General features: G+C 33.7%; 3 protein-coding genes across 4 annotated transcripts; 1 reads left to right on the top strand and 2 right to left on the bottom strand.

Moving 5' to 3' along the window:
* Positions 1 to 1,438: 1,438 nt before the first annotated feature.
* Positions 1,439 to 4,458, bottom strand: LOC108763989 (uncharacterized). Its single transcript, XM_018511973.1, has 3 exons — positions 4,308 to 4,458; positions 4,010 to 4,207; positions 1,439 to 2,504 (listed from the first exon to the last, which is right to left on the bottom strand). The coding sequence occupies exons 2-3, from the start codon at positions 4,176 to 4,178 to the stop codon at positions 2,053 to 2,055; spliced, it is 621 nt and encodes a 206-aa protein (XP_018367475.1). The 5' UTR covers positions 4,179 to 4,207; positions 4,308 to 4,458; the 3' UTR covers positions 1,439 to 2,052.
* Positions 4,459 to 4,756: 298 nt separating this feature from the next.
* Dus2 (Dihydrouridine synthase 2) lies at positions 4,757 to 7,890 on the top strand. Of its 2 annotated transcripts, none has more exons than XM_018511925.1 (5): positions 4,757 to 4,959; positions 6,480 to 6,993; positions 7,057 to 7,302; positions 7,371 to 7,709; positions 7,781 to 7,890. In XM_018511925.1, exons 1-5 carry the CDS (start codon positions 4,779 to 4,781, stop codon positions 7,884 to 7,886), a joined length of 1,386 nt encoding a protein of 461 aa, XP_018367427.1. In that variant the 5' UTR covers positions 4,757 to 4,778; the 3' UTR covers positions 7,887 to 7,890. The 2 variants fall into 2 exon arrangements, with proteins under 2 accessions (XP_018367427.1, XP_018367428.1); XM_018511926.1 differs by lacking the exon at positions 4,757 to 4,959 and adding an exon at positions 5,941 to 6,004.
* A 15,189-nt stretch (positions 7,891 to 23,079) lies between these two features.
* Positions 23,080 to 25,311, bottom strand: LOC108763974 (uncharacterized). Its single transcript, XM_018511946.1, has 2 exons — positions 23,517 to 25,311; positions 23,080 to 23,156 (listed from the first exon to the last, which is right to left on the bottom strand). Exon 1 carries the CDS (start codon positions 24,480 to 24,482, stop codon positions 24,048 to 24,050), a length of 435 nt encoding a protein of 144 aa, XP_018367448.1. The 5' UTR covers positions 24,483 to 25,311; the 3' UTR covers positions 23,080 to 23,156; positions 23,517 to 24,047.
* Between the last annotated feature and the right edge of the window lie 24 nt (positions 25,312 to 25,335).

The following is a 25,335-nucleotide window of genomic DNA, read 5'->3' on the forward strand; positions in this document are numbered from 1 at the left end:
TGAAAAAAATTGTAAATATTTTTTTAAAGTCGTGTAGATTTTTTAATTTTTGCTTTTCTTTCAATTTTTTTAGTTTAATTAGAAGATAATAATATAAAAATAAAGCACAAATTCGGTTTTTTGTTTCAAATAAAAATTACGACCGCTAGAGTGTACACAACGGAACAACAACAATGGAACAGACTTATAATCATACCTCCATTTTTATAACAAAAAATCATTATTATTTAACAAAAAAATTATTTTTTTATAGTTGAAATATATAATAAAACGTCCTTAAAATTTGGAAGCAGTTGGTTTTATGTTATCTAAAAAAAAAAAATTCTAAAAAATCATCTACTTTTGGCTCTTCTAAATGAGATTCCCCCCTTAAGGTAATCCCTCTATAAAAAAGTGTTAAAGAGTGTAATAATTATTTTGTTTTGTAAATTGGCAGTACCTCCTGACACATGTAAAATATATATGAAAATTTAGTATAGGAGAGAGTGAGGTCAATTGGACCTATTTGCAGTTTTTGCTCTCTATAATAGACGTAAACAAAGTCCGATCGTAAAATCGAAGGTTGGAAAGATCATTTAATTCCTTCCATTCTTGCTTGAGACAATTTTTTGACGTATCCCTCACCTGTATTGAATTATCAGAATTATAATGGAAAATGTAAAAACGCTTTTTCTAATGGTTCCAAATCGGACACTTCTATTTTTATGGACTTTTAAATAGAATTTTAAAATATTTTAATGTATTTTTAGTATTGAGTAAAAACGAGCAATTTGACAGTCAAAGATAACAGTTTTATTCAGAAAAAAAATTACTGACAGTTTATATTTTTTATTAGAATTTAAATCAATAAAACTCAATTAATCTGAGTCTGATGACTCATGATATTTTACTGATTTAAAAATTTAAGAATGTTCTGGTCGAAATGTATGTTTTTATTTGATGTTATTTGAAATATTATGTTTTAGTAACTGTAATCTAGCTATTGCTCATATACCTTAGTGTCACATTTATACTGTTTAGTTACAAGTAAGCATTATATATTTAGTTTTATTTACTGATTTAATTCCTTGGACTAGATCTGGTCGGCCGATTACCAGTACTACAACCAGGCCTATAAGTTATCTACTATACTGTCCGATTTGGACATAGGTCCTTTCAAACTTTGTAACAAATTTTACAATAAACCGCAAAACATTTGATATTTTTTTGAATTGCACTCTTTAATTATTATCTTAAATCAATTACTTTTCAAAATTTGAATTTTTAAGTAATGATATACAAAGATTTTCTTTTTTAAAAGAATTTTCGTACGATGGCTGAAAACACATATTTGCGTCTATTCTATGAATGTTATGACAGTGAACTGTCAAACTGCTGTCACATGTTTGATGTCTTATAAGGACTTTATAAAATAAATCTTATAAGGATATTATAAAAAGTATGCAAATCTGCTTAATCGTATTCATTTAAATTAAAAAGGTCCTATTTGAAACACGGTCCGATTTACACCACTCTCCCCTAAACATTATTAAGACTTGTTAATTTATAAATTGATAGCAAAATCAATGTTATATGTATATTATAGTGTCAGCTATTATCGAACAATTGTTGCAAGATTAATATTATAACAAAAGGCGTAGATTTTTTATATTATATCTTAAAAATTGACATTCTTTGTATCAAATATAATCAAATATAATTTGTTAAGCCTTCTGATTCCGGTGCCGCGGTCATATTGAAATGTGACGTCATAAGCGAGAAATGATATGTCGAATTTTTTGCATACCATTTGTAAAGAGAATTTAGATGAAACAAAATAATGTGATGATTTTAAAGTATTTGTAAAAATAGACCAGAGTTATCCTTATCTCTCTTTGACAGTCAATAAGTAGTTGTCAGTAAATGACATATGAAGTGAAAATAAGCTGTATATTTTCACTTCACGTTTAAGACAATGTGGCCGCAACATCTAATCAAGAGCCTTAAATTTTGTATAACAGTTGCCTTAAATAGATGACAGGCAAACAGGTAAATTAAAATCTCCTATTTTTTTTATAATTCCTTCAGCGTTGATACCGTAAAAACTTCCACAAAGCATATGCAATACTGCATCAGATCGGTATACGGAATACTGTATCGATAACAAAATTCTTCCACAAAAAACCGTTCAAAAGTATAGGAAACAACTAAACTAATGACATTGTAATTGCCATTTTTTAAGCCGAGTATCATTATCGCTAAAATCTGCAGCACGACAGTAATATTAGTCAAGAAACGCAGTTTCCTGATTTGGCTTTCCTTCTGTTTTATCGCTAATGGAAAAAATACTGGTATTGTACCAAGAAACAATAATAACGTACGAATGTTTTCATCAATCTGATATGCGCTTAATATACCAGATGTCAGCAATGCCAAAGGAACAATTTCAATGACACTGGAAAACCAATCGTAAAAACTTCGGAAGCATCTTGCTGTAGGTGTCGATGATGAAGTAAATGGCACTCCTGAAACATTAAAATAATAAATAAAGAATTACATAAGATAAATATGTTACATATACATTATTTAAGTTAAACAGAGAGAGAGGGGGGAAGAGGGGGGAGAGAGAGAGGAGAGAGGGGGAAAGGAGGGGGGAGAGGGGGAGAGAGACTTTAAAATGATATAATAAGATTCAATGTTATAATTGTGTAAAGATAATGTATATAAATATAATTTGATCTCACATGAGCATATTATAAATTGTATTAGTTGTTGGAACATGTAAGAAATAATATTACATATGCAATTACAAGTAGATAGTGCTTATCAAAACTCACATTAAGTAGACAAAAATCTAATATCATTGTGGCTGTATTATGTACTAAAACATTTTTTTAAATGTACACAAGGATATAAACTTTCAAGTTACCGATGTGTATAAAATCTTGTAATTATAACACATATAGAGACTAATATCCCACATGAAGTTAAAATATCACTATTTTTTTATTGGAATAACTAAGTGAAATGTAAAAATCTACAAGATGAATTTAAGACAAACACAGTTTAGAATCAAATATGTTTTTATGAGAGTTCCTCACGTGTTCCAATGATAGCAAATAATTTGCATGAATTACCATGAATCCTTAACGTTGATAAATGCAGCAAATATCTTCTTCTCCTATTCCTGATTCAGACGCAAAAATTAAATACTGTATGCGACTATGTGTCATTTTGTATCAATCACTCTTCATTGTGACCCCTCCCCCCCCTTCAAGTTATGACATGGAATCTTAGGTGGCCCATACCTATAAGTGATTGTATCTTAAACGAAGAGGATAACGATTAAAAAAAAAGCAGATTGTCCAGAAAAAGCATAGGTATGTTAAAAAAAAATACTTGGAAAATTTAGGACCGGAAAAATAGTAACGCAATATTATTTGATGAGTTACAGTCAGGGTTGTGCAATTTAAAGCTGCTAGTAGTTTCTTACTTATAATACAAATGTATAATATGTATGTATAATATGTATAGTACATATAAAACATATATACAGGGTTTTTATCTCTTGTAATTTTTCTTTAAAGTTGATAGTATTTAAGTAAAAAATTATTCAAGATCAATATTTGGCAGTTTTTAGTAATTAATATCTCGTTAACTATTGCGAAAATTGCAAAATGGTAGAGGACTTTTCGACTCAGTTTAGTCTGCTCTATCTACACAAAAGCGATTGGCCAAAACTTACAGGACACCCTGTATATAATACTTTTAACATACGGTATTATACATATAAAAATCATGTACGTTATGTTTAATACATGCTCAACCCTGGTTACAATAACATTCCAGGTTTATTTGAAAGAGAATCAGGATAATCATAATAAATAAAATAAGAACAAAGTAAAATTAAAGGAAAGATTTTAATTAATTGGTTTTATGTTGACTGATTGTAATATATAATAGAAAAGAGATGTCTTTGAAAAAGGAGCAAACACCACAAGATTTGAAAGCATAAAGGCATTCATCTTACCAAATCTGAAGATTCCCAAAATCGAGTGCATGAAGAGGATTCGAAAGGCACGCAAGGACCACGTGATCGGCAGGGCTTTCACCCGGTAGGGCTCAGCGAGATGTCCCATACACATTGCAGTCACCAGCAATTTTACGAGATGCGCCACGACACTGCTCGCGCTCACCATGATCACCGTTGTCTTGTCGCGAACGTTGCCTTTCCAAATAATTTATGATCGTCCAATCGAGAATAGTCGGTCGAATTTTCCATCCAAATTGTTAGTGTCAATATATCTCACTTACGATTTACTACTTACGAAATACGAGCAGTGTGGAGCAGTGATCAGCGCAGTGATGCCATTTCTAGCTTCTAGCTAGCTAAGCTAGCCCGTTTACGGCATTTTACGGCATGTGGAGGGGATACGGCGGCAAGCGTAAATAAATATTTATATCATGAGCGGCGCTTCGGCTTCGGCGCCCGGCGGTCGGGCAGCTTCGCACAGCTTCGTTCGGGTGGTACTGGCGGTAGAAATGGTAGAATCCGTAGAATTGGTAGAAGAGTCAAGAGAGAGGAGAGCTTAGAGAGCGGTAGCAGGTAGCTGAGTAGCTCCAAGGTGGAATTAGTGGAAATGGTGGAATCCGCCATGGTATTGGTGAGGGGTATGATGAGAGTGTTGTAAATAATCAAGTACGCGCGTGATTCGATTCAGTGCCACTTATAAAAGAAAACGAAGAAGTACTTAAACGTTTATATTCTCGAATGAATCACAACTTATCCATATGTCAACATGGAAGAAAAATCGATTACGAGAAAGAGACTCGATTATAACAACAAGCTCATCCTGGCGCCTATGGTGCGCATCGGAACTCTTCCCATGCGTTTGCTCGCCTTGGACTATGGCGCGGATATAGTGTACACCGAGGAATTAATTGACAGAAAACTACTTCGTTCGATTCGTCGAGAGAATGGTAAAATAAACAATTCTTCTTTTGTTTAACTGGAGTGATGAATTGCATAAGATTTATATACATTATTACGGCTGCGTTCCATTTGACGCTCACAGTATTCTTGGAATTATTTCATCCTTATATTTATTAAATTTAATATTAAACAGCAACAAATGATATCGGGTAATTACACGGTTTACCACAGAGCACTTAAAAAAACAATAAAATCAGGCTTATTCGACGTGTTTTTATATGAAACGAAAGAATCTGGCAAAAAAAGCGTCGCTCTATCCCGTGAATCGAGGTATTAAGCGTTAAAGTTGATGACTATCGAGGTTAGGAATTTGTCTGTCGAAATACTGCGATGCAAGCAGGCATTGTACATGGGTAATGGGTTTCGATTTTTCAGTTTCCATGTGAAGCGACTTCCACCTAACTTTCTCCCTCCCTGCTTAAGGGGCACACGACTTCTATAATTGTACTGTTGCACATGGGTATAGTACTACAATTATAGAAATCGTGCCCTTAAGCATAAGCGGGAGGGGGGATGAAACTGGTGGAAGTCGTTTCGCGTGGCAACTTGGAAACTCGAAACTCATACACAGGATTGTATGTATACACAGGGACAGGAATGCCTATCCATGCCTTCTCATTCCTTCTGTTGAATTATTTTAATGATTTACACAGGTTTTACTGTAGAAATTAGAATGCATCCTTTATTATCCAGATCAAGATGATCGTACGCACACGACCAAATATAAATCTAAACGAACACATCAAGCATCGAACCTCGAAACAATCGCAAATACATAAAACATAAGAATACAGATTAATCAATGATCGAAAGACCGCCTCCTGATAGACTCCAGTCTGCATTATCAAACAACCTGCAGACCCAAAACCGACACCTTATGTCTTCTCTCATACGTGTGCAACTTCAGATGGGTAAGCATTCCTATCCCCGTGTGTACATACATACAACAGTACACATATAGATCTCATTTCGCCTCTGTGACAGATTTCCTAACCTCAATAGTCGTCAACTTTTGGATAATGCTTATATATGGTTATTCTACAACGTCCTTTTTGTTTTCCGTTTCTTGCTTTTTGCTATTTTTTATGGCTGTTCTACAATGTGCTTTTTGTTTCCTGCTTCTTGCTGTTCGTCTCTTGCCTTTTTGATTAAGATGGCAAGAGACAAACAGCAAGAAATAGGAAATAAAAATCACATTGTAGAATAGGCTTTAATATCTCGGTTCGCGGGACAGAGCGACGCTTATTTTTGCCAGATTCTTTTATTTTACGTATCGAATAAGCCTAGTTTTATTGTTTTTTTGAGGCGCTCAGTGATAAACTGTACAATTATCCTAAAATTAAGTGATTCTCTAAAAATCAAATTGGTTTTTTTTTTTTATCTAACTTGTAATATGTTTGTCCTCTTGCTAAGATTATGATCGTGATCTAATTAGCGACATAACATAACTGAATGTAATCTTATTGATTGTTTTATTGTTAGATTTACTTAATATCATTATTTGCAGATGTCTTAGGCACTGTTGATTACATTGATAAGACAGATGGTACTATAGTGTTTCGTACTTGTTCTCGGGAACGAGAACATGTTGTTCTTCAAATTGGTACATCTGATCCAGCAAGAGCCGCTCAAGTCGCTTGTATGGTGGAAAATGATGTTGCAGGCATAGACGTTAATATGGGTTGTCCAAAGAAATTTTCGATACTTGGAGGAATGGGTGCATCTCTTCTTCGCGAACCACAGAAAGCGACCGATATTTTACGGAAACTGATCGAGACAGTAACTATACCGATTACTTGCAAAATACGCATTTTGCCTGATCTCGAGGAAACTCTTCTACTTTGCGATATCCTTGCCTCCACTGGTATCGCAGCTATTGCTGTCCATGGTCGTACTATTGAGGAAAGACCACAGCATCCTAATCGCAACCATGTTCTCAAACAAATTTCTGCTAGACTTTCGATACCAGTTATTGCCAATGGTGGATCTAAAGACATTCAAAAACATTCCGATATATTTAGGTAACGTTTTGGCGCATGTCTATCAGAAGATTTTGTTTAATTTGTTAAAACATATTTCCACAGATTTAAAAAAGAAACAGATTGTAGTAGCATAATGCTTGCTCGCGCCGCTGAGTGGAATTGCTCAGTATTTCGTAAAGAAGGTTCTCTTCCGATGGAAAATGTTATAAAGTCGTATTTAAAGCATGCAATTAATTGCGACAATTCACCTTCTAATACAAAATATTGCATACAGAATATTCTACGGGAACTTCAGGAATCTCCTCTAGGCAAAAGATTTCTCAATGCACAAACACTGGAACAAATATGGTGAATGTTTTATCTTGTTTATTTCTTATTTGCTGTTTTTTTTATTTTTATTCAATGAACTTTTTCAGTCAAGTGTGGAGATTAGATGATTATTGTCGATCCAAAAGTGAAGAATTTCAGGCTAAAGGTTTATTAGGTCGTTTTCAAGTAATGCCGGGAATTCTCGATAAAGATAACAATAGTATTTCTCATAAAAGAAAAATTCATGAAGAAGAAGATGTTTTTCTAATGCGCTGTGCTTTTTTGAGAAACAGTTATATAACAGACTCGGAACTGCCAAAGACTAGATTACTTAAGTGGACTAAGGAAAATCGTAAGAAAATGCCAGTATATAATACTCGGCAGGAGAGTAAACTCTTTTGTTCCGTTGTTACTGTCGATGGCAGAAAATATGGCTCCTCTTTCTGGTAAATTATAATAAACGAAAAATAATTTTTTTCTATTTTTTTTGTTACATTGTATTCCTTTTTTTTTTTAGGGAAAAAAACAAAAAATGGGCCGAACAAGGTGCTGCTCTGGTATGTCTCTATTTTTTAGGAATTATCGATGAGAAAAGTCTTACCACTTGTAATATTCTTTTATAATATTTACTTTATTCTTTTTATTTATTGTACAATAAAATTTCTATATATAGTGAAATCTTGCTTCGTGATATTGACTGTAGGGATGCAATAGATAATGATTGATAGATGAGAATGATTTGTCAGATATATTGGATTTGCAGTGGATAATGATTGCTGACACGACTTGAAAAATTTTGAGAAAAATCGGCATCTGACATTTCAGACGGTTTACATGTTAGAACATTAAAGCCCGATCTACAATTGCGTAAACGTAGACGTTAGCGATTATGAAATGTTGTAAAGCGCAGTTTTAACCTGCTACTATACCGGTTGAAAATTGGGTTGTGAAAAATGGCTCAATTTTATCTTTCACGGCTACGACCGTGTAAAACGTACAAGTGAACCAATCATAAGGCTGTCATGTATCCGCGCCATTATGTGTCGTTAATTTTAAGAGTTAAGGCATATAAATTTATAAATTCGATTTCCTAGTATGTATAATAGCAAAAGATGAAGATAGAATGACAGAAATAGCGCTAATAGCGTTATTTCTCTCATTCTTTTTGAACGCAATCTCTGTCCTATCCAACGACATAGGTTGCGTTCAGTAGACTTGGCAGTTTTGCAACCGTTTTATGATTCGTCGCGCTGATTGAATTATACTTTTAGATTTAGAGGAATAGTCCTGTCTCAGCGAAGAATCACAAAACGGTTGCAAAACTGTTGAGTCTGCTGAACGCAGTCATATATACATAGACCGAGCATTCCCATGTTTTTCAATGGTGGGGGTTGAAGCCGGAAATTGACAGTTTATGTGGCGTTTTAGGACTCTCTGCTATTTCACTCGCACTGCTCTCATCAAAATAGAAAGAGACACCACGGGTCCTAATCCGGTTTCAAGTTACGGACAGGGGCTCTATTCTTGAAAAGAAACTTATACGAAAATCTAGGGAAATGCTACAGTATACGTTATGTATACTATAGTATTTCCCTAGACTTTCGTATACGTTTCTTTTCAAGAATAGAGCCCCAGAATACTTGGTCTAGGTATATATGTCGTTGGTCCTATCCATCATGGTAAATAATCAATACTGCTGTTATCGAAATTGTCTGATAGGTTGTTGTAATCTTACTAGAGCGTTCGGAAACATTACCCAAGTGCCCCCCGTGTATCGTTTTATCTTTATTATTTACCCAATGGGTGCATTCAGTACTACAACCGCGCACTGAGCGCTCAGTGAGCGGTTGTAGTACTGAATGCACCCAATGTTAAACAAGAATAAAGCCTACGGCGCACGATGCTTGTTTTCCTGCTGGATTGCTAGCTGGATTAGAATCTTGCCACCGTATTGGCTGCGATGCTGGCACTGACAGCACTGCAGCCAATACGGTGGCAAGATTCTAATCCAGCTAGCAACCCAGCAAGAAAATAAGCATCGTGTTAGGGGCTCCTTACAATAAAAGGACAAGGGAATAGAGAATAAGAATTTCAACCTATCAGAAATCATGTATTGTGGAATACACAGTTTCTGATAGGTTGAAATTCTTATTTTCTGTTTCCTATTCCTTTTATTGTGCGGAACCCCTTAACATGATAACTTACCTTAACACGGGGTCACTCGGATGATGTTTCCGAACGCAGTCTAATTACGACATATCTTTAAGACAATATAAAGGCTATTCTACATTGGAGATGTCGCAAGTTACAAGCTTGTTGACCAGCCAATCCGATGCTTCAATTTTAAAGTCGCATGATGCTTACGACGCTTCCGACGCTACGATACGATCAATGTAGAATGGTCTTTATACGCGTCTGTTTTTTGTCATACGACGAATTTTTCAAGCATGTCAATTGGCTGCGCGACAGAGAGGATCTCGAACCTCTGTCTTATAGCCAATCGACAGACTTGAAAAAATTATCGTACGACAAAAAACGGATGCATGTAATATTGGCCTTACTCGATTGTAAATTAATGTGTTGTATTATATGTATAACATTTACTGCTATTACTCCCGTAACTATTCACATCTACGTTTATTCAATTGTATTATAGATTGGGCCTAATATAAATAAAAAGAGAATACAGACACGCTACTTAAGGGGATGCTAAACCGATTACCCCGGATCTACAATAGGTGTTTTAAGCCTTAAGCCGTAAGAAATTGACCAATTACAGTCGAATTCCGAGAAGAATAAACGACTGTGATTCGCCCATTTTTTATGGCTTAAGACTTAAAACTCTATTGTAGATCCGAACTTACCCAACTCAATCAAGGTCGATAGTACAGATTTTTAATTCCAAATTCGATAATAGTGGTGACATCTTTGATTTAGTTTTTACATTATATTATATAATATATATCATTCTGTCTTACTCAAACGCATACATCTGTTCTTATCTAACATATGCCAGCACCATCTATCGCAAGACCGCACAACTACTGCTACACGGAATTTCGGCTCTGTTGACAGTCCCAGTCTTCGCAAAGCACCTGTATACACGTATTTTCTATTCGGTGGAAATATTTCTTTTCTAGACTTTCAATCTTAGTTCTACAAACTCGGTATCGTTTGTTTCAATAATGTGATCTCAGCTGCACGCTTATTTTCAAGATATGGACTCTAAAACTCTTATATCAAGCAAATATATATCTGAGGTGACAGCTGTACGAGCCAAAAGTAAGTGAATTTTTAACGAATCTGAAACTTTTTTTCGATTTTTTCATGAAATCCAGTGCAGCTGAGGTCCTGTTTGTGCGTACTTTAATTTAAGCAATAATACTTTTGCAATCCGTACATCCAATAAAGAAATTTTTCACCGAATGGAAATGTGATAAAACAGAAGGCTTTAGCATCGCCTTAAGGGGATGCTAAACCAATTACCCAACTCAATCAAGATCAATAGTACAGACTTTTTTAATTTCAAATTCGATAATAGTGGTGACATCTTTGATTTAGTTTTTACATTATATAATATATATCATTCTGTCTTACTCAAACGCATACATCTGTTTTTATCTAACATATGCCAGCACCATCTATCGCAAGACCGCGCAACTACTGCTACATGGAATTTCGGCTCTGTTGACAGTCCCAGTCTTCGCAAAGCACCTGTATACACGTATTTTCTATTCGGTGGAAATATTTCTTTTCTAGACTTTCAATCTTAATTCTACAAACTCGGTATCGTTTATTTCAATAATGTGACCTCAGCTGCACGCTTATTTTCAAGATATGAACTCTACAACTCTTATATCAAGCAAATATATATCTGAGGTGACAGCTGTACGAGCCAAAAGTAAGTGAATTTTTAATGAATCTGAAACTTTTTTTCGATTTTTTCATGAAATCCAGTGCAGCTGAGGTCCTGTTTGTGTGTACTTTAATTTAAGCAATAATACTTTTGCAATCCGTACATCCAATACAGAGATTTTTCACCGAATGGAAATGTGGTAAAACAGAAGGCTTTAGCATCGCCTTAAGCAGAACAACAAGTCACGATAACGTCAAAATGACATAAAATGAGTCGAAAATGATTGAAAAATGACTTTTAATGATCATTCTGGAGTCATTTTGACATCATTTTGATATCATAATGATTTGTTGTTCTGTTTAACGCTACAAATGTTTCGTAGCATTTTTTGATTGGTCAATTAATAAGATTCTTTTTTCCGATTGGTCAATCAAGAGCTTCGAAACCTTTTTTAGCGCTAAGTGGACCGCACTCTATAAAACAAGACCGCATTAATATTTTCTAGGCTGCGTGCATGCGCGCCTTGAATTAGTATTCCTAGGCCAAAATCTATAGTCCGTTCTTAGGGTGCCATTACATGAAGCGCAGAAATACGCAAACGCGAAACGCGGAAGACAAAATTAACAATTTTACTAAATTTCCGCGTTTCTGCGCGTTCTGTTCTGCCTGTTTTAATCTCCTAATATTACATGGTGCCAATTTGAGCGGAACGGGGAATTACAAATTATTAATTTTTAATGATATTTATTGATTAAAATGCTTGTATTCAATACATAAGCTAAAAGATAAGCATATTAATAAAAATTGCAACGAATTAAGTGAATACAATTTTTTTAAACAAATACAAAAGTGTGTTTGTTACCGTTTCACTTTTCCGTGGAAATTATCCATGTAATATTAGGAAATCAAAACAGGCGGAACAGAACCCACGGAAACGTAGTAATTAGCGGAAATCTAGTAAAGTTTAATTAATTTTGTTTTCCGCATTTTCGCGCTTCATGTAATGGCATCCTCAATTTCAAGCAATGTCTTAAGATGCTAATATGGCTCTCCGATTGGTTCATGCACTAGCTTAATAAGACCATCTCGAATCTTGAGCAATATCTATGGATTCCGCTCCTAGTATTTTAGGATCTTTTGTATTTGTGCATATAATTGATTGCGTCTGATGAGATGTAGCCCCATCAGAGTTATCTATTTTTTTTTGCATATAGTATTAAATAATTTAATGCTCTACTAAATTTCAGATTTTATAAAATAGTTATGTTGTATTTTTTTTATATCTTTAAGGGGTTAGTCCACCCTGGAGTCCTCAAAATCATACCTTACTTTGAGAAGTGATTATTAAAACACTACACGATACAAAAAATCTTTTTATACTTATTTTATTACTTGTATTTTGATGTACAAAATGTATAAAAATTATACATTTTGTACATCAAATTCTAAAAAACAAAATGGCGCTACAGCATGTTTTTTGGAGACCTACATGTGATGAAGGCATCCGCGGTGGACAGCAGAACAGGTCCAAGGTATGCTGTAGCCAAAAATTAAAAAATTATTTTTAATCGGCATTAAATTTGCTAGAGAAATACCTGATTTAAAAAATAAATGCCTGAATTAAAAAATATTGAAAAATGTGAAAATGGTGCATTGCGTGATAAAAGTTCAATTTTCACGTAAAAATTCGACATAAAAATATAGATAATGAAAAAAATTTATAAGTTATCGCAAAAATCACAGGTATTTTTTTAGATTCAATTAACAATAACTGAGCTAAATTTTAAAGCATTTGGATTAATTTTGTGGTAGTTCTGGTATCCATCGTTTTCAGGGTTGGGTAGTGCTAAGTTAAGAAGATAAAAGTTAAGTTAAAAAGTTAATTAATTGTAATTTAACTTAGTTACATTTTAGACTTTTAACTTTTTAACTTTTTATTTAGTTACATTTTATCCCTAACTATTAATTTTCCTGCGGAAAATAAGGTCCTTATTAAGAGATAAGGGTCCTGACAATTTATGTTAATTTATCCGCACCATGAATATGAGACTTTTCTTTTACCATTTGACTTTTCTCTTTGGACTTAACGGGATTCTCGCTCTTGAACGAGGATTTAGTTATATCGTATAACATCATGACGATAATCTTATGAACATGGGGGGATAACACTTCAGCCGATTATGATATAATTATGATTTGAGTTCAGTTTTTAATTTGCGATGAGATCGCAAATAAAACGATATTACGCTAATTATTTAATTATTTGCTAACTGAAGAAGACTCTGTGTAGTCGAAACATATTATGTATGAGAATTGAGTGATTTTGTATCACAAATATATATATTTTATTATAATCTAACTTTCTTGCTCGTTTTGGTCGTTTTCTATTGTTGCTTTGTCAAATTATCGAGCGTTTTATGTTATTGTTAAATATAGAGTATTTTCTAAATAAAGTATACATTTATCATTTCCGTTATTTGTAAGACTGAAACCCTGGAATCATGAGTTAAAAAAAAAATTTAACTTTAAATTTTTCAATTACTTATTTTTATTAATTTAACTTTTAATTCAATTAATTTCATTATAAATTAACTTGTATCTTAACTAAGTTAAATTTTCAAAGTTGTTAACTTTAACTTAACTTAGTTAAAAAAAAAAAGTTAACTTATCCAACCCTGATCGTTTTTGAAAATACCATTCTGAGAAAAACGCGATTAAAGTTTCAATAACAATTCCTTTTCATCGTATTTTAAGCACATGGACGCACTGATTTCTAATCGAAATTGGTATAATCTATGACTAAATTAAAATTGTGTATCAACGTAAATAAAATTGTGTATCATCTACAGCACAGATATGTAACTACAACGTCAAATAATGACGAAACTAGTCATAAACGGAACAGTTTAACAGCGGCGTGGAGGCACCGATTGCTGTGCATCGCTCGACATAATCAACTGTATCTTCGTTAATATTGGGAATTTCACTTTCGGATTAAAAAAATTTATATTCTTAAGACCCTAAACTATCGATTTAAGCAAAAAAATTTTTGATTTTTTAAAAGTTTCAGGATGGACTAACCCTTTAACTGCTGACGCGACATGTTCCGACATTGGGCTGTTTCTACATTTTATTGTAAAAATTATTCATATATAAATTTTCACCTTTTAGAAAATGCTTTTTGTGACACTACTTTTCTGACGGAGTCTTTGAAAATTGGCATCAAAGGTTCTAATATCTGACCTAGCATTTTAATTTTTATCCTACTACAATCAAATTAAAGAGAAAAACTAACTTTTATAAAATAGTCACGATTTTTTCACACAGTCTCCCGGACTAATAGTATTTTGAGTCACGAATTTCGGAACACTGTGTATGTACGTTTCAGCTTCAGTTTAAATCTTCTTCAGTAAAACATTAAATCATAAATTTGTATGTTATAAATAGAAAAACTTACACAACGTTCTCATTTTACTTAGCAAAGTTTATTTCTTTGAACACCGTGAATCCAGGGTGAATAAATTCCGATTTCCATAATCAAAGTAGAGTCACTCTAGTAAGAGTCGAAACACAAAAGGAAGGACGCCACGTTTCAGTCTTATCGAAAACGGCTAATAATTCTTATTCTTCTTTAATAAATAACATCTGCTCTCGGAAAAATAAGAAGAATTGGATTTTAATCCATCCGAATGCGTATTTTAAATGAAAAACAGGATTTAAGGAAAAATTTTTTTTATTTAATTGGATTGAAAAACTATATTTCCTATTCAGAATTTTGAATTCAACACTATTCGTGATTCACTTTTAAAAACTAAACTTATTTTTGTATTGAAGCTTTTGGATTGAAAATGTGCTTCATGTGTTGTACCCTTGGGTGAAGGATACAGGTAGGGGATTCGCCGAGGACCAGGACACACAAATAAACCACTCAATACAAAATAACACTTTAATAACTTTAGTAAATTCTTACAATATCGCAATTAAATATTGTATTACACTTGACATATACTTTGCGATTTCGCGTCGGCCCGATTTTGATTATATGATAAGTTCGCGTTCGCGTTGACTTTATGAATCGGTCGGACTTATATTTTATACGCGTGAGCTGTTGGCGTACGGGCGTTGTCTCGGATAACAACTGATAGTAGACTCTCCCGCTTTGCCAGTATGTCACGGTTAATATACTTGCTCGAACTGCTGACTGGACTTGCACTTCGGTCAGCTGTTCGAGCGGATTTCGGTTGCTCTCATTTTTAAGGTGGTCATTGCTGATACTTGCAACCTGATTTCTTAATCTGACGGGCAATAGCTTCCGTCTTTCTGCAACTTGCGAAGAACAGCTTGCGTTATTTGCGTGCTGTTTCCGCAAGATTGTATTTTCGCAATTGAACTAAAGTAGGCAATGAGTATGCTGACTTTTCGGAAGTCAGTGGTATTTAGTTCCATTGCGGAATAATCAAGTTTCCCAATTAATTTCTACATGTTGCTAAGTTGCCTCATTCCTATTTTAATAAAATGGTTATAGCTGCGGCTATAACACATGCAATTCTTATAAATGAATAAAAAAGTGTTCGAACACTGAAATGGATTCAGATTTTCAAAAGTACGCATTCGCGAACGTTGAAATGAATCTTCTATCTATTTTAATCGATTTTCCTTTACAGGCCTGTATATCTATTCTTGAGTGCCTTTTGGCTTTACAAACTCATTTAACATGACTAGTACAATTTATGCAAAAATATGAGATTTTTGTAACATTAATGTCTAATGATATTATAACGTGAGACGATTACGATAACTTTGGCCCCTCAAAATAAAATTATTTTTGAAAACATTTTTAAGGAACACGGGAAAAATAGTAAAAAAATTCTATAATCAATATTTAATTTGATGATCATAATTTTTATAATCAATTTGGAAATAACCTTGTTACGGGGCGCACGACTTTCCACGCGAAGCGACTTCCATCCAACCTCTTCTCCTGCTACGGGGCGCACGACTTTCCGCGCGAAGCGACTCCTACCCCACTTTTCCCTCTGCTACAGGGCGCAGGACTTTCCACGCGAAGCGAAGTCCACCTCATTTTTTTCAATTGTTTGCAATTGTTAGTTATTTTGATATCTGTTGATTACAGAATTTTTTTATTATTTTTTTGTATTCCTCACTAAAAATGCTTTCGAAAATCACTTTCATTTTAAGATGCCAAAGTTATTGTAATCGTACCTATAACGTTATATGATGATGTTTTTTCACATATTTAAACTCTCCGTGTAACCAAATAGTTGTCAAATTTTGCTTATTTTTTGCACACTTAACGAAATGTTAAAGAAATTTCAAATATTTTTAGAAAAATGTCATCAAATTAAAAAAAAACTTTTAGTTAAATTTCACCGAATTGTCAGCGAATATTCAGCAATTTAGTTAAAATCTACTTTTAGTGAAAAAAAGAGAGATTTCATCGTTATTATTAAAGAAATTTCAGTAAATTTTCAGAAAACTTTTTAGAGAAATTGTAGCGAAATTTAAATCAATTTTCAACAAAAATTGACTGAAAATAATTTCCACAGAAATGTAAGCATATTTTTATAGAAATTGCAGCAATTTTCATAAAAATTTCAACTACTTTTCATTTTAATTTTATTGAAATCACTATTTTCAGCGTAATTTTTGCGAAATTTCAATAAAATTTTTCCACCATGATTGGTATAAAATGTTAACAAACTAGACAACTATTGCAAAAATTTTACTATTAAAAGTTTTAACAGTTTGTAGAAATTGCCGATAAATCGTACTGTTTAAAACTTTGTTATATGTACGTATATTATTTTAATTATGAAATGTTTATTAATTAAATAATTATTAATAAATGTTTATGTAAAATGTTAATTTTATTAAATAAATTTATTAAGTAAATTTTGTTAAATATCTATTTAGAAGTATTTTTATTTTTTTCTGCATTTTATACGTTAGGCTTTCTTTATAATAATTTTTACAGTTTTTAAATTATTATGAAATACATTTTTTGTATATTTTACAAATATAAAATTGTCACGTGGGCCATCGGAGACATCTATGGCTTGGATCGCATAAAATTCATCTAATAGGGGAGACCGGGGCTAGTTGTTACATGGGGTATGGTATAAGGTATTTTCATTCCCAAGGATGCGCAGTAGTCTTCAACATGGCGACTGCTCTTTGACCAATTAAAGCGTTGCCCCAAATTTAGGATAAGCATTTGATTGGTTGTTCTGATTTGGAACAAACATTTGATTAGTTGTTTTGATTTAGTCTGCCGACCATTAAGCGCAATAAAATACCTTATATTCTTATACCACGACACGGGGTAAGTTATAGTTAGTTTTTTTAGTTGCCACAGATGACAGCACATTTTTATAAATTTTTATATGTGATTCTTATGATACTCTACAACTTCGCTTAATTTAGTCGCCATATTTGAATTCTAGAAGATACTACGTATGTTTTCTTGATTTTTACAATTAAAAGTAAATATTTCATTGTATAAATCGCTTGTTATTGTATATATAAATTAGATGTATGTGATTATCCTTTTGTATATTTCTTTTATATACATTTCATTATAATAACATATTTTGTTTGAATCGATATATGTAGGGGAAAGTGGGGAACTGTGCGCAGCGGGTAATTGTGCGCATCCTGGTTTGGTATCTTTTCAATAGATGAAGACATCGCCGTAGTGAAAATTTTACGCAGAAAGTTGTCCTTTTAAGATATAACTACAAAAGATACGACATAAGTACATCGCTAGCCAGAGAAATACAAAAAAGTGAAATTACATCTTTTGTTATTTTAGCATTCAGAAAATAAGGTGATAAGTCTGTATTTTTAATTTGTTTGTTTAAAATTGTATACATTACTAAAGTACGTTATTATGTGCATCTTTTGAGCTGTTATTTATTAAGTTTGGTTAGGAATTATTGAAGTAATCGTATTTCGTACCGAGTTAGGTCGCGGCGGGCAACTGTGCGCAAGCGTTTTAAAATACATACAATTACCAATCTTCCATATACTGTATGACGCACTAGTTTTTTCGTTTCTTTTTAGCATTAATATTTTATTTTGCCATTTCATTTTGCCAAAGTCTATGTGCATTATTATTATATTAGTTTTGTATTTTTTCTTAATATACATTTAAAATATGTTTAATATATATTTATATTGCAATATAATGAATGTATGTTCTGATTTCTATGTCAACATTCCACAATTTATTCATTTCTTATGACTTGTTTTGCGCACAATTACTCAACCCATGCGCACAATTACCCGACGCGCGAGAAATTTTTTCGCTTTTCTGTTTTTTCCTTTTTGCCAAATACGACCTTATTGAATGAAAATCTGTTCAAGATAAGGATACATAATGGTAGAAGAATGTTTATAGTTTCTATTTTCATACTTATATCGCTTTGAACTTAGAAAACATCCTAAGAAAACAAATATGCCTTAGGTGCGCACAATTTGCCCACTTTCCCCTACTGGTTTTCGATCTGTACCTTTTCGAATTGAAAATGGGAGGTTGGGGCAAGTTGTTACATTTCGATCGGGGCAGGTTGTTAGAGATTTAATGAGATAACAACTTATCCCATTAAATACAATTCTTTTTCTTCTACAGAATGATGCATAGACTTCTATAAACAACTTGCCGACTTCGTCTCCATGTTTGAAGATAGCGCTGGACATCACCATATTTATTTTCACTCACTCTCACATATATGAATCACACGGATAATAACATTAGTGTTTTCACATATGCGATATTCATAGACAGGACGCATGCATACGCAGAGGCGTTACAAGACACTGAGTAAATACGTTCCAGCGTAGGGCGCAAAATTTTAATAGACAGCGCTACTCTTGTAGGTACATATAAAGCTCTATCTTGATATTTTAAATAAATTAGCCCACATTATTTTTTGTTATTTTAAATAAATTAGCTAAAAACGGTTTTCCGGAAATCTTTTTAAATTTAGCGATAGCGTTACAAATCTTATTAGCTGTGCCAATATCTGTGGCAACTACAGAGGCATCTTTCTCAAAATTAAAAATACGCATTCAAAATTAAAAACACGCAATTTAGCTATGATATCAACTGAAAAAGAATTGGTGAACAGTTTTGATTATGTAATCAGTCTTGACAGTCCTACAAATTGAAGACGTAATCGGAAAATTTTTGCAAAAACTAAAGCCAGAAAATGTAATAGTATTGCGTTAAAAAAGCATTAAATATATTATTACAAAAGAAAATATGAAATTTATTGTATTCGTATACCTGTGTTATGCAAATTGGTGGAAATTTCTTTTTTTTTTAATTGTTGGTTTGTTGCAATTGGCGGGGGATTGGTGCTTCAGAGATTTAGCAATCCTTGTGATGAGGCGCAAAAGCAAATTCCAGCGTAGGGCGCCAAAGGCGGTCGTAACGCCTTCGTGCATACGCATATGTAAATTGAAGCAAGGACAACTGGGAATCAGGTTCATCTCTTTCTATCATATTGAATCAGAAGTCTAGTTATAAAAGTCTGTGAAAAAAATGGTGCGATTTTACAAAAAAAAAGACAAACAGAAGATCTGTAAATGCAGAAACGTATGCCACAGCGGTAAAGGAAGTTAAAGATGGCCATCTGTCTGTAAGAAAAACAGCAAATGTGTGTAATATTAATTTTTCGACTTTCTAATGTTGACTTTAATAACTAATTCAAGAAAAAATTTTTGTAACATATTTTTAAAATTTTATATCATAAAATAAATATTCCTGGTTTGATTTATTGTAACCTTAAATTTGCTTATATATACAATATATTTCAAGTGATGTTGTAAATGTACCATCTTGTCCTAGCTCAGTAACAACTTGCCCCACAATGGGGTTGTTACAATTTACTACCCAAGCAGAACAAGTCACAATAACGTCAAAATGACGTTATTATGACTTGTTGTTCTATTTGGGTACTGGTAGAAAATTTTAATTTTCAGTATTTAAAGACATAGATACAAATCAGAAAAAATTGATTATTTAGTGAAAGATGTACTTGAAGTAATGTATACGTACTTGTTATTAGGTGTTAAACTTAATTCCTGCCGCTTGCTACTAGAGGGTGCTGGCTCCAACGCTGGCGAGTTTTGACGATGAAGTCATATGTGTTTTGTAGTTTAGACATCGCTGAAAGTGATTCAATCCTCACAGGTTAGATTTCTCGACGCCAAAGAGATTTTCCAATCGATTGAAAATGAATCGCGATAAGCTGTTTTTCTGACATGTGCTTTTTCACTACTTCCACCACAAGAAAACCGCAGCTGAAGCGCATCGCTTATTATCCGAAGTGTATGGTGATGAAACTCCATCGGAAAGAACATGTAGAGTTTGGTTTGAATGTTTCCGAAACGGTGATTTTGATGTGAGAGACAAAGAACGTCCAGGACAGCTGAAAAAATTTGAAGATGTCGAGCTGCAAGAATTGCTTGATGAGAATCCAGCTCAAACGCTTTTAGAGTTGTCGAAACAGTTAAATGTTACTCCAATGGCCGTCTCAAAACGCTTGCATGCCATGGGAAAGATCCAAGGAAGGGAGATGGCTACCACATGAGTTGTCAGAAAGTACCATTTCAAATCGTTTGATTATTGCGACTTCTTTGCTTGCCAGGTAAAGAAAAAAGAGTTTTTTGTGGCGCATCGTGACTGGCGATGAAAAATGGATTTATTTTGATAATCCCAAGTGGAAAAAATCATGAGTGGACCCCGGTCAATCATCCGCTTCAACACCGAAGAGGAATATTCACGGGCATAAGACCTTGCTGTGCGTTTGGTGGGACCAGGAAGGTATGCTGTATTACGAACTCTTGGATCCAAATGAAACCGTTACAGCTGATCACTACAAACAGCAATTATACCAATTGAGTGACGAATTGATGCAAAAAAGATCATCTCTAATCAACAATCGACGCAAAGTCATTTTATTGCATGATAACGCTTGACCGCATGTCGCGAAAAGCGTGAAGCAGGCACTTCTAAAGCTTGAATGGGAAGTTCTCCCGTATCCAGCGTGCTCTCCAGACTTGGCACCGTCGGATTACCATCTCTTCCGAACGATGCAACACGCACTTACGGATACACACTTCTCCAGTCACAGTGAAGTCCAAAAATGGGTGGATGAATGGATCGCCTCGAAAGACAACGCGTTCTACCGTGGGATTGCCCTGTTGCCAGAGAGATGGGAAAAAGTAGTAGAAAATGGAGAAAATTACTTTGATTAAGGTATTCATTCATCTTCCCTTCGAAACATTAATTTTGGAGACGAAAAAACGGCAGGAATTAAGTTTAACACCTAATAATTTAAACGTATACATGAGTACGGAAAAAATTGCTAATCAAAAATTGTAACAACTTGCCCTGATTTCCCCTACTTACGACACGGAATATGTTAATGATACAAAAATGCTTTAATTTTCCATAATTACTCTAGTCTTCAAATAATAGGAAAGACCGGGAACAAAAGTAACAGCGTACAACAGTAACATTCGTTAATATTTCTTAAACTATAATGCGGGGTCTACAATAGAAGTCGTAGCGGTCGTAGAGTCTTAAGTCGTGGAAAATTAACCAATCACAGTCAAACATGAGAAGAATAATAGACTATGATTGATCACTATGATTGACCGCTATGACTCCTATTGTAGACCTCGCATAATAGATGTGTATGTGGCTGCATGGTAAAATTCTGTAAACAGATCGACATTGAATCGTTCATTACATACTGGTTCTCGCGGAATGTGAACGAGTTTAAGAGCAGAAATTACTTTTTTTCATGCATCAAATTAGTTTTATTGCGTACATAATATCTAAAATATCTTTTTTCTTTGTAACGAAGATATAATGTATTATCTTAATATGTTTCAATAATGATTTGTGTTGATGATTTGCATATTTGAGTTGATTTTTATCTAGATTTTTATTTAAAAAATTTACTATGAATCATAAAATACCATTAGGGGACAATAGTAACAATCAATGCCTGCTCCTGTATTCTGTAATTCGTTATGTAATCGTTATATGCTCATAAATAACGACAGTTGCGCAGATATTTTATATAGTAAAAAAGCTACGCAACTGTCATTATGAACACATAACGACTGCATAACGAGTTACAGAATACAAGGACTGGAGTCAGTTGTATCGTTACAATTATCCCCGAACTTACTTGATTTTATTTTAGTATTGTTTTGTACAATGTTGTTTGTACTTTTCTTCATAGAATACCGTTAACAAAAAAACGGAAAACAGATTAAGAGAAAAATGATACAAAAGAAGTGTCTTTGTACAGACATTTAAAGAGATGATAAAAGACCATTTATCCATTCGTGCAGCTGCAAAAAATAGTATGACTTATATAGTTGTGTTATGTACCTTTGGCAAATATGGTACAATTATCCCCCTCTACTGTTATAATCGTCCCGAGGATTAGGACGGTTGTAACAAAATTCTCCATAGTTTTTAAAGAAATATAACTTTTTTTCTAGTTACATAAAAAGATTAAACTAAAGAAAATTTTGTAACTAAATAAATTCTACATCTAAAAATATGTACTTTTTTAAATGTAAATATTATATTTTAATTGTTATAATACTTCAAAGTCAAAATATTACTTTTATCCCCGGTTTCCCCGGTGATAAAAAATAACATGCTATTGCGCGTGAGCGTGATTGTAAAAAAATAAAGAGATTAACAATAATTTCTTATTTTCGGGATAATTAATTATATTTTTAAGGGAAGGTTCTCATCTATAGAGAGAGGTCCAAAAACACGGTGATTTTTTCTTGATTTTTTTTCATAGAAGGAAGTAAATGAATAACTTGAGTTTTTTGACAGTTATTTATTGACTCTTAAAGTGTAGAAAAATATTTTTTTTTGAGGATAAAAGTGTCATGGGAAGTGTTAATACGCCGTCGAACGTCACGTTGAAAAAAAAGGTACCCAAACGGTCTTCATCGCACAGCACGTTCATGTCATCTGAAATGAAAAAACCAAAAAATTTTATAAATTATATGATATTTATTGGAGCTTGAACCTATAATATCAATAAAAAGTCGAAAATGATAAAAATGGCGGACATGTGAATTTTTAGTACCGTTTTTTCACATTTTTCGCTCTTTAAAGTGCTCTAAAAATAAAAAAAAACGACAAATATCATCTGAATTTAGGTTTAGGATCCAATAAATTTTATCTACTTTAAAATAAAAAAAATCCAAGTCAATCCATCGAGTAGTTCTTGAGATATCGTGGAGACCAGTTTGAAAAACATGATCTTTCAGAAAACACGTTTTAAGATTTGGTTAACGATTTTTTCGAGTTATTAGCAAAATAATGTACCTTATAGCTAATCAGCAATTCCAGGGCCATACATCAATCCTTCGTCGACTTCATACTGCTCCATTTCAGCGATTTGGGCGGCTTTCTTCGATAATGCAGCTGCTTTTGCCTGGTCTGTCAAACTGTTTTCAGCTGCAGTGATACGCGTAGTATCTGTGATCTGAGCAAAGTTGTTCGCTTCAAGTCCAACGGTGATTCCCAATAAATCCATGATTTTTAAGAGAGTAATATAACCTTCATTAAATAAACTGACGGTTATATAAGTGGTAATTTCAACGGATTTTGCAGCGCAATGCAGATGTTTCGGGGCAAGCTTCCATACACAAACGTTGACTCGTTCGAATTCTGAGTATTACCTCCGGTACACCGTTTCAACAAATCATCTGAGGACAAAGCTTCGAAAACGGGTTTTATTGCATCTTGAACTTTTTCTATGAGAGGAGGCTTGTGATTAAATGATCTAAGAGTACCGTGAGCTTCAGCCACGCGCTACTTGCACCAACTCTCTTTGCCCGCCGGACAGTACATGTGCTACGGTTTGTCATTTGTTGAAATATTATGGTAAAAAACAGCCCATATGGCATTTTTCATATCTTCTGCTGAATCTGGATTTCTCCTAATAGCCAAACCATAATATATTGTCAAATCAGAAATTATCTTGTCAGTTAATTTTCCAGCGCCTTTACCATCAAGGCCCTTTGTATTTTCCTTTACAGCTCGAAGTCGGGACCCCATTCTCTTCTGCACATGGCCCACACATTCTTTTTTTTTCACGACAAGATCACCGTAAGGTGCAAGATTTTGAATGCTCTTGAATGTCTTCGTATCTCCATCGCCTATGTAGTACTCGTACTTGACGCCATGCAATTCGTTCGAACGTAAAAACATTTCGGTTACCGCATCAACCTCTATTTTTCCGACACTTAGTGGTTTGCAGAACATACATCGTTGTGACTTTCTTTCCATAAATCATATTCGATTGAACCTTGTTTAGATTTCCAATTAGCGCACGATTGACAATAAGCAGATCACAACACCTATTACTTTATTTGTGTACTTTCCTATCAGTATAGTAAGACCAAACAGTGACGAAAATCCTCTTTTTTCCATGAGCCGTCTCCCGAAACAGTTAAATGTCATGCTCATTTCCGGCTGCAGTATTTTTTTCGATTTCTTCTCTTATTGCTTTTTTCTGAAAATTCTCGAAAATGGCTTTTGATGCTGCATGCAAATTGTCCATGAAAGTATAGTAAATATTATTACTAAATGATGCTGTTATATCTAACATTGCGTAGAACGTTTTTAAATTCTGTAGTCCTCCTCCCAGCAAACGTATAGCAAACAGACGATGATTTATTTCAGCAAAACGATTTACGGTTGGACTAGAATAGCAAAAGCGAGACTTACAAGAACATTCGGTCACTAACTTGAAAGAAACACCTGCACCATTTGTTTTCCTAAATTGAATGTCACTATTATAAGTTTTACACTTTACAAACTCACTGAGAAACGTAAAAACATTTAAAAAGTGCAAGATAACGTAATTTGAATTCACATCCATGATCACTTCGTCGTAATTTGTATTGTTCAATTTCTTCGCCGATGTGCTGACGTATTCTGTTTCGCATTCCACACTGAATTGATTTCCTTGGTATTTTCTTTTCCGAACTCTTCCCGCATGAGCATTCTTGCTTCTAGCACCTTTTTTACTTAAATTGGGCATGTTTATACACCGATAAATATTACACGACTGTTTTATTACGCAGCACGTGGTCGACTAACCGCTAACGCTGCACGCTACAACCGCACATATTAAGTG

Source organism: Trachymyrmex cornetzi, unplaced genomic scaffold, assembly GCF_001594075.2.
Source record: "Trachymyrmex cornetzi isolate Tcor2-1 unplaced genomic scaffold, Tcor1.1 scaffold39, whole genome shotgun sequence".
NCBI classification, from domain to species: Eukaryota; Metazoa; Arthropoda; class Insecta; order Hymenoptera; family Formicidae; genus Trachymyrmex; species Trachymyrmex cornetzi.

What these genes read in the sequence shown, in the direction of transcription:
- LOC108763989 (XM_018511973.1), bottom strand. Translation starts at nt 4,178, where the DNA reads ATGGTGAGCGCGAGCAGTGTCGTGGCGCATCTCGTAAAATTGCTGGTG. An exon ending in TTTGGGAATCTTCAGATTTG is followed by an intron (nt 2,505 to 4,009) that starts GTAAGATGAATG and finishes TTAATGTTTCAG; the next exon opens with GAGTGCCATTTACTTCATCA.
- Dus2 (XM_018511925.1), top strand. Translation starts at nt 4,779, where the DNA reads ATGGAAGAAAAATCGATTACGAGAAAGAGACTCGATTATAACAACAAG. An exon ending in AAACATTCCGATATATTTAG is followed by an intron (nt 6,994 to 7,056) that starts GTAACGTTTTGG and finishes ATATTTCCACAG; the next exon opens with ATTTAAAAAAGAAACAGATT. An exon ending in AAATATGGCTCCTCTTTCTG is followed by an intron (nt 7,710 to 7,780) that starts GTAAATTATAAT and finishes TTTTTTTTTTAG; the next exon opens with GGAAAAAAACAAAAAATGGG.
- LOC108763974 (XM_018511946.1), bottom strand. Translation starts at nt 24,482, where the DNA reads ATGGAAAGAAAGTCACAACGATGTATGTTCTGCAAACCACTAAGTGTC.